Source organism: Falco punctatus, assembly GCF_963210335.1.
Source record: "Falco punctatus genome assembly, chromosome: 13".
In the NCBI taxonomy this organism is placed as follows: Eukaryota; Metazoa; Chordata; class Aves; order Falconiformes; family Falconidae; genus Falco; species Falco punctatus.
Window position 1 is genome coordinate 17,113,627 of NC_137593.1, and position 14,412 is coordinate 17,128,038.

General features: G+C 37.1%; 1 protein-coding gene across 1 annotated transcript in view; it reads left to right on the forward strand.

The window, feature by feature from the left end:
* Positions 1-14,412, forward strand: part of SLC9A9 (solute carrier family 9 member A9) — a 218,697-nt gene that overhangs the window by 93,622 nt on the left and 110,663 nt on the right. The window contains exon 9 of the mRNA XM_080410492.1: positions 3,803-3,891. Within this exon, the coding sequence (XP_080266618.1) occupies positions 3,803-3,891 (89 nt within the window). The remainder of the gene's footprint in view (positions 1-3,802; positions 3,892-14,412) is intronic.

Below are 14,412 nucleotides of genomic sequence, written 5' to 3' on the forward strand. Positions count from 1 at the left end.
TATAAGAAGAAAAAAATCTAATAAAACCTCTTCAAAGAGATTGAGCTGCAGATCAAAGTTTACTAGTAACTATAAATATTTTACTTAGGTTTCTCATTTTTTATATTATGTGAAAAACCTCAGTAACTTTGTTAAGAAACACAAGCAGCTGTATTGCACTTAAAAACCAATCACACATTTCAACTCAAAACTTTCCCTGTTTACTTCAGGTTAGCATTTTTTTCAGCAACTGCAGTACTAAGTATCTTGTAATTGTTAAATTTTCCACTTACAAATGAAACAATGTAATGGCACAAAACAAGTGAGCTGAAGTCTCCAACATCTGGAAATTTCAAGCTCTGAGTGCTAAGGATGGGTAAAATGTCCATCTGACTTTATCTGCCTGCCCTGTAGCTAATAAATACTTTCTGTTTACAATTCCAGTATTATCACATTTGGTCTTACCTGCTTCTCTGTGAAAGAGAGCCTGCAAAACTTTAACAACCTAATTCATGTACCGTACACAGTTCATACAGTATTTGCTACTCTGCTAACTTCAAAATCCAGCTTTAATAGTCTTACAAAGAAATCCAGATTTCTTTTTCCTTCTAACTAAAAAATTCTGTTTGCCTCTTTAGGTACCTTTCTTTCCTTTGTAGTTGGATTAACATGTAATTGGTCATTACTCTTAAGGAACCATTTTTATGGAAATGTATTACAAACAATTTTCTCCAAGCCTTTTAATGAACCATTCATTGTGAGAGGAATGGCTGGTACATATTAAAACTCCAGTAGTAGCAATTGAAATATTCTACTGCATTCCCCCAGTCTTCCCTGGAAACAGGGTATCTGGCTTCTCCGCTCGCATAATTGCATGGTTCAGATCATTTATTCCTATTGTAAAATCAGATTTAGGCCATTTTATTCCTCATGTCACTCTCAGTTCTCTCACTACCCATAATTAACAGTTTCTTAGCAGTCAAAAAACATTTTATAATTATAGTTGAATTTAATAGTCAATTTTACAAATGTAAGACTTGGCATGATGATGATTCATGTAGAAGAAAGTGAATCAGAAACTCTTATCTCCATATCTGTTCCTGACCCTGGAGCTAGTGATATTTAGGAACGTTACTGATTTACTACATTTTTTTAACTGAAATTTCATTGTTTGAACATCCCATTGCAAATGCTCTGAGAATTTTTAAAGGCCCCAGATCAGTTCTGCACAAATAGTTACTGAGAAAAAAAGACTTAGATGCATTTAAGAGATCAGTTAGACCTCACAAAAACATGAACTTCCTGCAATGTATTTAGGCAGTGACAGTCTCACTACTCCCCACATTATTTACTGTGAATAAAGTCTTACTGTAGTTAGAAAGAAATAAATATCAAAACAGACATAAGAAAATAAATATTAAAAAACAGACACGGCAGTTAAAGCTCAGTGGAATTTCTCTTGGCTACAGAGACCATGCTCTGTAGAAGTAGTATAGGTAAATTTACAACATAAAGAGAACCCAGAAGCAAAGAAAATGTCCACAGTGGTTTGAGAGGAAAAAAGATTTGCTTTCACATTTTCTTTCTGATGGCAGTTATCCCTTGTGCTGAATTCTTCTCAGAATGTTTTACTCCATACTTTTTTCTTCCATCAAAGGCATATTAATGCCAGGCCTCAGTTCTTCCCAGAAACAAGAGGGTCTCGCAAGTAAAGAAAGTTGGATTTTGTTGGGCAGTATTTTCACAGTTAGCAATCCAAGGAGCGTCAGAAACTTGAGACAGACATGGTAAGGTAATAATTGCACTAACTGGTATGTGGCAATGTGCTGCTCCCACACACACGCTCCCTCAAATGAAAGTTTCAGCATTGTCTAAATTTTTACTTCGCCTTGTTTCCTTTTCTATCCCATGCTTTAGGGGAGGAGGATAATTCACCTGCCTCCAGGGCCCTCTTGCAGCTAAAATTCAAGCATTTAGAGGTCTGGATAGGCCTGTTAAAGAACCCATCAAGGCACCAGAGCTTGCACCTGACAGTTGTTCAGTGCATTACCAACCATTTTTTCCTGTGACTGAAGCCTGGCCGCCTTCTATTAATCCTTTTGAACTATTGGGTTTGCTGTGCTAAAGCCTGCAGCACTGTAGATTCTGCCCCCTTGCCGAGCCTCTTCTTGCTGGCCTTTGTAAAATTCCGGAGGGTCACCACCATCCTGGAGAAGACGGAGGAAGCCTTGTCCAGATTCTAGTCCAGGACTGAAGGCACAGGCTGAGATTATTTTCACAATTCTACTTTGTGCTCTTTGCTTCCAGTAGAATTGGTTTATATGTTTCAGTTCATGCTAGTTTAACCGAATAAATGCCTAGAAAGCTGCTGCACAGCCACATTGCAAGGATAGATATTGCCTAAACCTAGACAGGTATCTTTTTGCTTGCTTTGTGGCCTCAGTGTATTTCCTTGGATACATCATGGTGTTATTTCAGTACACGTGAGCAGCTTACAAGCTAAAAATTACCTAACAATTTGCAGAGTAGCCCATGAGAAACTAAAATGCTAATTATGGCATGTTGTAGCTCTTAGACAGGAAGACAGTGAGTAGAAGGGCTGAAAGGCACAAGAGCTAAAGCACTGTGGGGAGAATGGTGGAAAACTGCCTGTATGTGACCCCAGAGATCACAGGCATGCAGGGATCACGCTGCAGGCTGGCTGTGGGCAAAACCAGTTGTTCACGTGCTCTGGATCTAGAAACCAAGAAGAACTTGCATGCTCCACATGCTTCAGAAAATGTGTGTGGAGGTTTCCAGGAAAACTGTGATCGGAATGGACATGAACAAGCCCTGAGCTGTTGCATAAATAATTATCTATGTAGACATGCCCCAAGTTTAAGAAAAGCACAGAGCTTTCTTCCTCCATGGGCATTTACATTTGCTTGCTGGTAGACACTTATTTTTGGTTGCCCATTTTCTCCCTGTGTGTGTTCCTTCTGCTTTATCTGTGTCCAGAGCTGACAGGAGATTGCAGTTATAATCTTATCAGCTACTTTAAGTTTAATACTACATTACAGTGTCGTTATTCAATGATTCTGGGGAGTTAGGACCAGAGCCAGGGAGGAAGTATTAAAAAATAAGAAATATCACTATAACACAAAATTTATTATTCCTGACAAGCTTGCTGCTCTGCTTCTCAAGACCTTCCACAAGCTGGGAAGTATAATTACTGCCACATGGCTACAGTCACTGACCCAGTCATTCTGGGCAACGCAGCTTGCACCTGCCAGAGCATCACTTTTAAGCAATGTGTTGTTGTCCAACTTGCACATTGTTACACACAGCTTACAATAAGGCTAATAATCAGGCACAGGCTGATATGACTTTCCCCTGTTGCTGTCATTCAGTACTAAGTTCTCTCAAACTATTTAAATGTAATAAAATTATTTTTACCTTTCCTATTCAGTCTCTGCCAAAATTTTCAAAGTCTGAAGTCCTTCATATTGCAATTACATTAGCCTTGCCTGATTGACAGTCAGATTTATGGTCAGATGCTACCATGTATTAACTCAAACAATTTTTTTATGGGTTTTGGGCCAAATAAACAACAGTGGAAAAGCTATGAATGCATGATGAACCAGGTAGAAGATTCAAGACCTACATGATTTTTAGCAAAGAAAAAAATTCTAGTTTGTTTGAAATAAGAGTATATGAAACGTATCTTAAAGTTCTTTTCTTATAAAATGATGTTCTCCCTCTAACTAGCTTTTTTATGCAGCCCCTTGAAAAACCTAAGTAAGAAAATAGAAACAGCTAACTCTGGTTTTTCTTTGAATTTCAGGTATTGTTGCAGTCCTTTTCTGTGGAGTCACGCAAGCCCATTATACCTACAACAATCTGTCACCAGAGTCCAAAATGAGAACTAAACAGGTAGGACATGAAAATAACTGACTTTGTGTCTTCAGCTGGTGTAAGGAATAGAGGTAGTGGAATATAGCTCGATGTGATTTCATTAATGCAAAAGAGGCTTATGTCTTCATTAGGGGAAAGACTAGAGATTTTGCCAGGAAAACAGTAAGTTCTCTGGATAAGCAAAAAATACAGGAATCTGTTCTTCCCAAGGTCCCTGACATGTCAGTCAAGGAGATGAAAGGCAAGGAAATAATAGTCTATGTTAGCATCCATACAAAAATGCTACAAAGTTAAGGAAATCAAAGAGCTCTGGCAAACAGAGAAGTGGTCTGAGAGATTGGATCCATGTGGACTTTTGCAAAGGGGCTGTATAAACTGCAGTCTGGCCCACAGACTTGAGCAATAGCACTGTTTAATTTCTGGCTTGTTTAAAATCTGACATAATTAGAAAGGTAGTGATTTTTTTTTCCATTGTGTTATTTAGAGACAAAAGAAATTTGGTCATCTGTTTTTTGTTTGAACAGGTGAACTGTGCAATTGTAACCATTTTTTAAAACTTGGGGATGTTCTCAGTACTAGATACATGGCATTGCAATGTTCAAAATACTTTTCAGCACAAGAAGTAATTTTAAACGACCTAGCCACTACCTAGATCCTGTGAGAAGTCATTTAAATAGTTTTCTTCCCTTTTCATGTTGACTCTTATGTCCCAAGAACCCCAAGTCATAGAAAATCTGTCTCCTAGAATAAAATGGAAACATATGGCCAGAGGCTATAATTTTCATGATGCAATCTGGTACCTTTTTCAGCAATTCCTCTATTTTAAGGATTGGAAATTTTATGTAGAAAATTTCATAGCTATTGCACATCTCAATTTAATCAAAAAAATCCAATTTTCTATCAAAAACAGTTTGATAGAAAAGATGCTGGCCAGTTTCAGTTCAACTGTCAGACTCTCGCAGATTTTAAATTACAAAAAAGTTTCTGGTCAGTCCTTCCAGAATAAAGTGTTAGCTACTGAACAGGGTAAGTCTTCTCAACTACATTTCTTCCTACCAGCAGAGGCTGATGCTTTCAAAAAGTATTCCAGCCAAGAAGAAAACCTTTCTGATAACTGTATCATAAGGGAATAACATTTATATCTACTATAGAATTGCTTCTACTTTGCAGAAATACTGAATCGCATATGCCATTACTACCATTGCATATAACTGTTACAGTTTGAAGACAAGGCTTTTTCAAGGGTCTGCATGATATGCAAGTGATGCATAGCCTCAGAGAGACAAAGAGAAAAAGGCAGGCCACGGTATTTTTAATTATTAACCTTTTAGGCTAGAGAATTAATTAACATATAGTTTAAATGCATACTAGTTTTGTTCATGTTTACTCTTTTATTCCCTCTGATTCAACAGTGCAAAACAAAATAATGAAAATAAACTGAATCTACCCTTGAACACACAGAAAAGGGATTATGTGTTTCTGTATGGAGCTGTGAGCATTTACGCACCTCTTCTATTCTGTTTTTCTCTTCCCCCATAGGCTCTTAATCCTCAGCCTCCCTTACGAGAAGGTTCAAAAATTGCTGTTAAATTCCTTTGGATTCTTCTAATTTATTTTCTAATCCAAATATTACCCTTTCATATGCAGGTTTTTTAGTGAAATCTGCACTGCCTCTTCCTTTCTCTCCCTCCAAGAACTCTCTTCAAGCAAATTTACTAAGCCACACACTCGGCATTCTCCTAATATCTATGACTTCAGTGCATTTTAAATGAATATTGCTACTCAGACAGATGGCTTCGCTCCCAATCTAAGTCATTTTTATTACTCATTACTGGCCAAGTCAAGGGCTTTTCAGTTCATTTATAGAATTATTCCAAAGCAGTCTCTCTCTTCTGTTACAATATGACAGATCTTTCAATAAGGACTGGTGAACTGTAATGCACACTGACAAAACAGTGAGTTAAGGCTGAAGCTAAAGCTAAAAAACCCCATGGAAATTAGATTCAAAACTGTAAGTCAGATTGTGAAATTGGTTAGCTGGTTTTAAACAAATGCTTTTTCTCTACTGCTTTGCATAATTTTCTTTATATTTTTTACTGGCTGTTAAAATTTCATAGCTTGATGGTAAAATTCAGTATACAGCGATAGAGGCGGTATTTCTAGCCATGATGCCAAGTTCTGCATTTCTCATAATAACTCATCATTTGCTCTAAAAAAAAATAGATAAGGAAAAAAAAACCAGTATTATTTTCTTCAGATAGTGATATAACATGAAAACTTATCTACAGCTCTTAAATGAGAATTTAAGAACCTCTGTTAAGAATGCCTGGTAAAAGATGCCATGATATCAGTCTGCCTGTATCCTTTATTACCCAGTCAATCACTGTTTAACATTCCATGAAAGAGTAATATTAGACTTTAAGCATCCGAAACTTACAGAATCTGAAACTATAATGTAACACAAATCTTGTCAAAAACAATGGATTATTTTAATACTGTCATAAGAAAAGTAAGAAAACAAAGATTTAGTGAAAAGGCAGGCTTTCGAGAGGTTTCATTCAATCCATTTATCCCAGTTCTCACTAGGTATTTTTAAACATTCTCTGTGTTTTTTATTGTTTGTTTTTAACATGAATGATGTTTTATGGCAATATTTTTAAGCCATCATCATTGACCTAACTATGGTCATAGTGATTTTAACATTAAAATTGACACTGCCATTCGTAGCAATAAGGTTAGGTCAAACAGAGTGCCCCTGACTTTCATATATTTCAAGTTTAATTTACCCAATATATCTTCAGTGAAGGAGAAGATGAAACTGCTAGGACCTGATCGAAAGCTATTTGATTCTGCGCAGCTTTCTCTAGAATTATTTACAGCTGCTAGTATAACCTCACGTTATGCTGCAGGCAAACAAGTTACTTCTAAACCCTGGGACGCTGTAGTTCAGATTTTACATTAGCTTCTTCAGATGTACAGTTGGGTTGGGGTGATTTGCTCAGCTACCAGTCAGTGGATGCGCAGGGTGCTGCTAGATAAACAGATTACTGGTTTGTTGAAAGCAGGCAGGCTGTAAATCTCTACAGGTCAGCTCCAGAGAGGGATGTACAGACAGTGCTGGGTGTTCTGCAGGAAAAGAAGGCATTCCTCACTATTTTTTTCTCTCTTCCCTCTATCAGTTTCACTCAAATGCCAAGCTAAGACCAGCACAGTTTCCTAGCGGTGGAGTATTAAAAGAGCCTTCTCACTTTCTCTAACAGCTATAAATGTTATCCAGCATACTTATGAGTTATATAATTTTCTGGTTATGTTCCTTTAACTCCAGGGAACAGCCACAACGGAGACCAGGGAACACTGCAATACCACTCTTTGGTTAAGTGTGCAAGGGTATGGAGAGTTCTGCTTTCAAACAAAATACAGTGCCCACAGGTTACAAATTCCACAAACAGAATTCTAAAACATCTCTCCTATGGAAGTAGAGCCAGGGAATTACTAGAAGGCACAAGAAAGCATGTCCAGCCAGCAAGGGGGTATGTCTCATATTGTCCCACCTGTCTCCATTCATTCCACCAGTCTAACCTTGTCTACACAGTCACCTCTGAAATCATTGTGTCTAACAAGCTTGTGAAGGTTGCTTTCTCAAATTAGGTGTAATAGGCTTTCTAACCACATTACAAGTTAAACAGTTACTCACAATTTTTTGCTGATCCGATAGCAAACCCTTATAGACAAAAGTCTCTGGCCTGATTGTTCAGGTGCATTGGGCATGCAGTACACACAAGATGCCACATTAAGATTTCAGTGGCCCTTCACCTCCAAGGTTTTACACAAGCTTGAGAATGGGGTAAAAGTAAAACAAGACAACTCAGTGCTGTACAATTTCTGGGTAACTTTACCAAAGCATGAAGTCTTCCTGGGAATGCTTGAGCAAATGAACTTACACTGAAGGCCCGAAAGTTCAGTCTGGTCTTTGCTTACTGGTGGACATAGTAATGATTGTTTCAAATTTTAATCTCCACGCTATAAAGCAGACATGATTATCTCTGCTTATTAAAGGTTGCAACTTTGCAGAAGAGCAGCTAATATCTCCTGGAAATCCTTTGAAAATACATCAAGATTTCAAAACTTGCGTAACTCATTTGTAATATGGCTATATATTTTCCAACAAGGAAACACGCTAGGAATCAATCATCTGATTGCTGGAACATAAATTGACCTGTATTACAAAGACTGTTTGGTATAAAACAGTTGTGTTTATAAACATATTAATTTAATGCAAATTAATCATATTATTTGAAACAGGCTGACAAAATAGTTATTCAATATATTTTTTAAATCCTTAAAAACCGTAAATCAAATCATTATTGTTTCTTGACATTGGTATGTCAATGATGAATATTCAATGATGAAGGTATTCAATAATGAATAGCCTCGCTATGTACTTTAGACTTGATGCTGTTCCATCATAAATTTTAGACTCACTTCTGAAGCAAATCAGAACAGGAGACTGTAACTTACAAAGTATGGCAATGGAGATGTCGAAATCTGCTGAAGGGAGGGGGGGGATGGGGGGGGGGGGGGATTGGGGGGGGGGGGGGAAGAATCAATGAATCAAAGGAGTGGTTCCTGAACAGCATCAGAGAATGTTTAGTAAAAAGACCATTGTAGGACTAAAAGAGGCAGCTGAAGTCAGTTTGTGGCTCACTCAATCCAAATGAAGCACCATCACTGTGATCTAGTCATTCTGTTGCTTTTCTGCTGGCCTAAATATCTTGCAAACAAGTTGCAAGCAGACCTACACTCAGAAATGAAACAACAAATCCCCTTTCTCTAGATGATATTACTATCTTACAGGATTCTTCCATCAGCTATCTTCTCATAAGAAAAGACATAATGCAGGGCAAATTCTGCTCCAGTAGTAGAATGATTTCTCCTAAATTTATCGATAAAGCACACACCAGGAACTGCAGCTACTGTTTGTATCTTTCTGTACGAGAAGGGGAGTGGCTGAGTAGAGATGGCTATGTACTACTACTGCCAAAACCATGTCAATCTGTTTACAAGGGGTCCCACTCCAGATACCTAGCACCCATATTATATTTGGGAGAAGCGGCCCTCTAAAATCATAGGAAGCAACAGCACAGAATGAAATGGGTGTAGTAACCTTATCTTAAATCCCCCACAGTCACACAGGACTTGTGTGTGCCCCGTGGCTTTGGTTCTGCTATCTGTATGAGTGTTTGAGAGACCAAATAATTAGAGCTGTGCTTACTTCTAAAGCACACAGCCTATATTAATTTATCTCTGGCTAACGCCTACTATTTGTTGTTATCAGACATTAGATCGTTTATAGATAATTAGTTTACACTTCTAGGAAGAAAAGGCCACCCAAATGTCAGGATATAATGTCTCTTACAATTCAGTCTCTTGACTTTTAAAAATTATGAGAGTATTTCTAGCCTGAGGAAAACCCTACTTATGGGAAAATGTCCTTGGTAATTAGCAAGGCAGCAACCACCACAAAACATAATTCTCATCCTTTTGAAATGAGTAGCCTAATTGGCAGATGCGGTTGTGATTTGTTCAGGAACTCTACTTAGGAAAAATGAGGCATTGCAAGAGGTCAGGTGTTTCCACATAAATGATTGGCAGAGAGAAAGACTGAGAGAAAAGAAAGTTATCTTTCAAACAAGATTACCATCAGTACCGGATCCTAATCAGTCTTTACATATGTGCTGTGCAGAAGGAATCTGTTTTCCCAGCACACCACAATCTCAGTGCCTGCAGGAAAATTTCATACTATAATGTTTTTTCATTATCTTCTGAGCTATACAGCACCATCGGCTGTCTGATATAACATATTTGTTGGCTAATACTCTGTCTGAGGGTAAACTGGAAATTCTTTTTAACTAATGCATGGCACTCAGGTCTGGCACTCTTCAGTATACAGGAGGTTCTTATCTAAAGGATCCAATAAAGTCCAAATTCCTAACTGGCAATAAACAGGTTGCATGCATGAAGTACTTTCTTCCATTTAAGTGGAAGCATAAAAGTTAGCTGTGACAGGCACTGTCTCTTTCTGTCTCATGGCTCCTTTTCTGCAACTGAGCAATAAAAGCCTAATTTCCAGCCTCCTTGAACCCCTGCAAGTTTAGACTCAGAAGCGATAAAGACTGGAGTCCAGGCAGTGCTGCTGAGAAGAGTCCAGGTGACCAACTTGCCACAGTCAAATAGAAAGGTCTGAAGCAGCAGCTACTTCTACTAACAAGAATAAGAAAATAAAATAGCACTTGGGAAGATGTATTTGTATCAAACTACTGTTAGTATAGTTTTGCCCTTGTTTTAGCCAGTTTTGCTTAAACTGAATACTTAGGAAATGAGTTACATTAGGGAAAAATGTTGCCTTTATTTTCCTCTATTTCACCCAGATATTTTTAATTATTTCTTTTTTTAGACAAGGCCTATAGCAAAACCTTCATTTTGCAGCTATTCAAAATGATTGGGGAGGCCTCAGAGATGTCCCTGTTCCTTTTCTTTCTGACACGAAAATTATACAGACCTAAAAAGGTTGTGTGCACAGAGTTTAAAAAAAAAGAATGGTTTATGTTGCATTACTATATAGCTGTTAGGAGTAGATACCCAAAATTGTAGGTTGAAATTCCTGTTAACTTTAAGACACCTAACTTATGTGGAAAACAACAGAAGTCATAGTCTTAGGCCCTTCTAAAAGTCCAAAAGCTCACATCTCTATATGTGAGCTATCATTATAGCTCTAGCTCAAGTACCCTGAAGAGAAGCAACCGCTCATTCTTGTCCTGTGCTTTCCCTCATAACTTCCAGTTTTCCCTCCTGAGGCACTAATGAGCTCCAGCTGTGTCACAGACATTGCGGCTAAGCCATGTATTCCTGAGCTGGACCATCGGAGCTTGCTAACTCAATACATCTCTACAGAGCCACTGGGTCTGTTACAAACAGGCTGCCCTCATTTATAAATTGCCTTCTTATCTCTAATTGAATATGCACCACATGCGTAGTGCTTGTAATAATTATTACCTTTAAAATGGATTGTAATTGACAGGAAGCGTACAATGAATTCCAGTTCTCTACACAGCTATCTTCTGTGTTTAGCAGAAAAAAGCCAAAGATTGGAAACATTCCAGATGTATTGTTTGACCAGATGTACCGTAAGATCTTATGGAACCCTGTAGAATAGTATAATGCTATAAAGAAAGCTAAAGCTGCTTACTGTATGGGTTTAACAAGAAGAGTCATAACAACACAAGAAAATCTTGATTTCTGCAAAAGGAATTATACTACCATGTCTTCCAATCTAAATTTCTTAACAAAATCCCTCATTATCTGACTGATGTTCCTGATTACTGAACCATGCTAAAAGAATGTCAATCTGCAGTCTCTTTACGTGCAGCTCCCCTTAAATTTATGTGGAAATGCTGTAATTGTTTCCTCTCTTTTAGCTGTGAGCTACGTGATGGATGATAAACAGCTAGGAAACATTGCTACAAGTAAACTGATAACAGTAGACTTTATAACTATGGTATATCAGTAATTAGCTGCATAATTTATGATATATATCATAAACTAGCTGCTATCTTGTCCATAATATTGAAAATATTGGGTGTCCATATACAGAAATCACATTAGAATAGTCAGTTCTATGGTTCGTTCTTTAGTTTCCTTTTTTCTTCTGTTTTTGCATACCTGCTTTAGTGATTCCTTAACTGAGAATGTGCAGATTTACTCTGGCCTCATTAGTTCCCATCACATATTTCCCTTTGTCATCACCATTTTGTAAGGAGTACCACATTCGAGTACCTTACACATGCACACACACACACACCATGAATAAAAATACAATATTTGACCTATGAGAAAGAGAACTTATGTTGAAAACCAAAGGAAAACAACCTTCTTTCATTTTGCTTAAGCATAAGAACTGGAACATATACATGCTTAAATGTAATTCATACCCTGAAGAAACCCAGAACTGTAGTGAAAGAAGTATTTCTACAGAGAAGCTCGTCTTGTTGAAAAATGATGTAATTTTTTATGCCGGTAGGCTAAGGAGCATAATGCCATATGCAAACTAGTTTGCAAATGGCTTCATTAAAGTTTTTACAATCTGTTTAAACATTAAACATTTTCTTTAAATATTAATAAAGTTCTGTGATTGTTAAGGTTATAGTTTACTCTTTACAGCACAGTAGCAGATGCCTGCAGTTAGCTAACATATACCAATTGGAATTAAAACCTATAGGCCAAAATCTCATTGGCATATGGAGAAATATGTAATGAAATTCCAAACTGAGACACATGCTGTAATTTCTTTGAAAGGTGCCCTGAATCACAAATAAGACTCTCATATGTCTTCATCTGTGCAATGGAACCAGACTGCATGGGACTATATGAGCTACTGCAGAATCAAAAAGCTGGTTTATATAGCTATGCAGGTCATGTTATGGTGTCTCTCTTGATCTCCTCACAAGAGGTTTGAGGAGCAACCTCTGAAACGTTTCTCCTTACTGTGGGGATTTAGCACTTATACCTAGTTTTTGAATCTGCATCCATGCAAATATCCAACCTTGCACTCCACCTCTGTAAAACACATCTAGTTTTGCAAAGAGAATCTCCTCTAAGTATGTAGGCTGTCAAATCAAGTCCCTTCCTAAATATTGTCACCCTCCTCATCACTGCAACTGTGGAATGCAAAGGGAGAAAAAGCAAACCAAAATCAATCTAATCCTGGGCTGGAACATATTCTTGCATCATCAGTTTGTAGTGCTGAACAGAGCACAGTGCAGTTTAACATCACAAAGTATATATGGTTACCTTTAGTTTAAATTATATCTTACTCAGTTTTGCATTTTGTGAAAGCTGACAGTTACAATATTCCCTTAAACATACTCAGACACAACTCTCATCTGAGAATTTGTGACACATTAAAAAAAAAAAAAAGAAAAAAGAAAAGGTAGGATTCTTCATTTAAGCCTTCCTTCATTTTTCATACAGGTAAACTAATTTAATAGAGTTTTATGCGATAAGTGAAAGCCTTTTGACTTTAATGAGATCTGGCTTATGCTATAAATGAAGAGGCTCATTTCATATATAAATGGCTCATATCATATGTAATAATAATATAAGTAACAACATTCAGATTCTTTCTTAAAATATAGTTATATCCTAATAGTAACAGTTTTCTCTAACTTTGTTTGAAACACTAACACTTCACATTGTGTTAGGTTATTTTAGTACAGGATTTATCAATAAATCCTCCAATTATGGAATGAACCTCTAGAAATCATCATCTGCTTTGTATTTCTAAACATAGTAAATTATACTGCTAAATTGGAATGCAGTAATATTATTAAGCACATAGGTTTACACAGCTTTTAATGTTGAGAGTATTATTAATACGTTCCTTTGCTATAACCTTGTGTTGCCTTACACTTGTATGAGTATTTGTCAGTATGTTCATAATTGCTCTTACTGTGGGGACATTGTGTTTGGTAAAAAAAATCAAGATAGTTATTTCTTGTACGGCTTGATAGATTACATTAAAATCTTTATAGAGCATCTTGTGTTTTGTCACAGATGTGCATTGACCTCACCGAAAAAGGTCTGTGTGGTTTGGGAGCTAGCAGCTGTACTGATGTTTGGAGGCCTCTGCTTCCCCTCCAAACAGTAACGTTTTTGTCCTGCCCAAAGAATCTTGGGGCAATGGGACACCTTAAGGAATCTGAGCCATTGCATGATTTCTGACATTACCAAATTGCTATTGACAAAGAATCATTCTTGCAATCTGAAATATGTCTTATATATATCTCTCCTTTTTAACTTATATGATTCTTGCATGACTGCTGATCCCTCACAATTCTCTATGTCATTTGCAAAATTCCATATCAGCTAAAAAACTGCACAAAAGCCTTGGTCAAAACTTGTTAGGACTATGTAGCTAACACTAAAATTCTCACACAATAAGCTGCAAGAAAAAAAAATACATGTAAATAAGGCACTAAATAGTCTAAAGCACTTGTCAGCATCCCATCTTTTTAGTGACTGCACAGCTGTGTTTCCATTACACGATTAATGGATTTGCTACCTTCAAAAGAAACATTTGTACAAAGTGGTAGCACAGTGCAAGAAATACTAAACAGCTGAATATAGCTCATCTCTTTCTCATGGTGCCGTCTGTGGAAATAATTAAGGGCTAAAAAGCCCTTTGTCAAAATCTTTCAGATTAAATGTCTAAATCATGACTAGGATTTGAATCAGTGCCCTGTCTTTCCACATGTTTTGGTACCCATCTACTTTAATTCACCTAAAATAATGACAAAAACATGCAAGTTTAGGCATCTATTTTAAGCTTTTGACTTCTAATTCTGCTTCAGTCACACCAGTTTAGGGGGGTTTTGACAACCATTTGTCTCCAGTGAATTCGAGGAGTTCTGAGTATTTGAGAATTCTAGACATTCAGCACCCTCAGAAGCACACATTGATGTAGTGACTAATACTTTTCTTGAA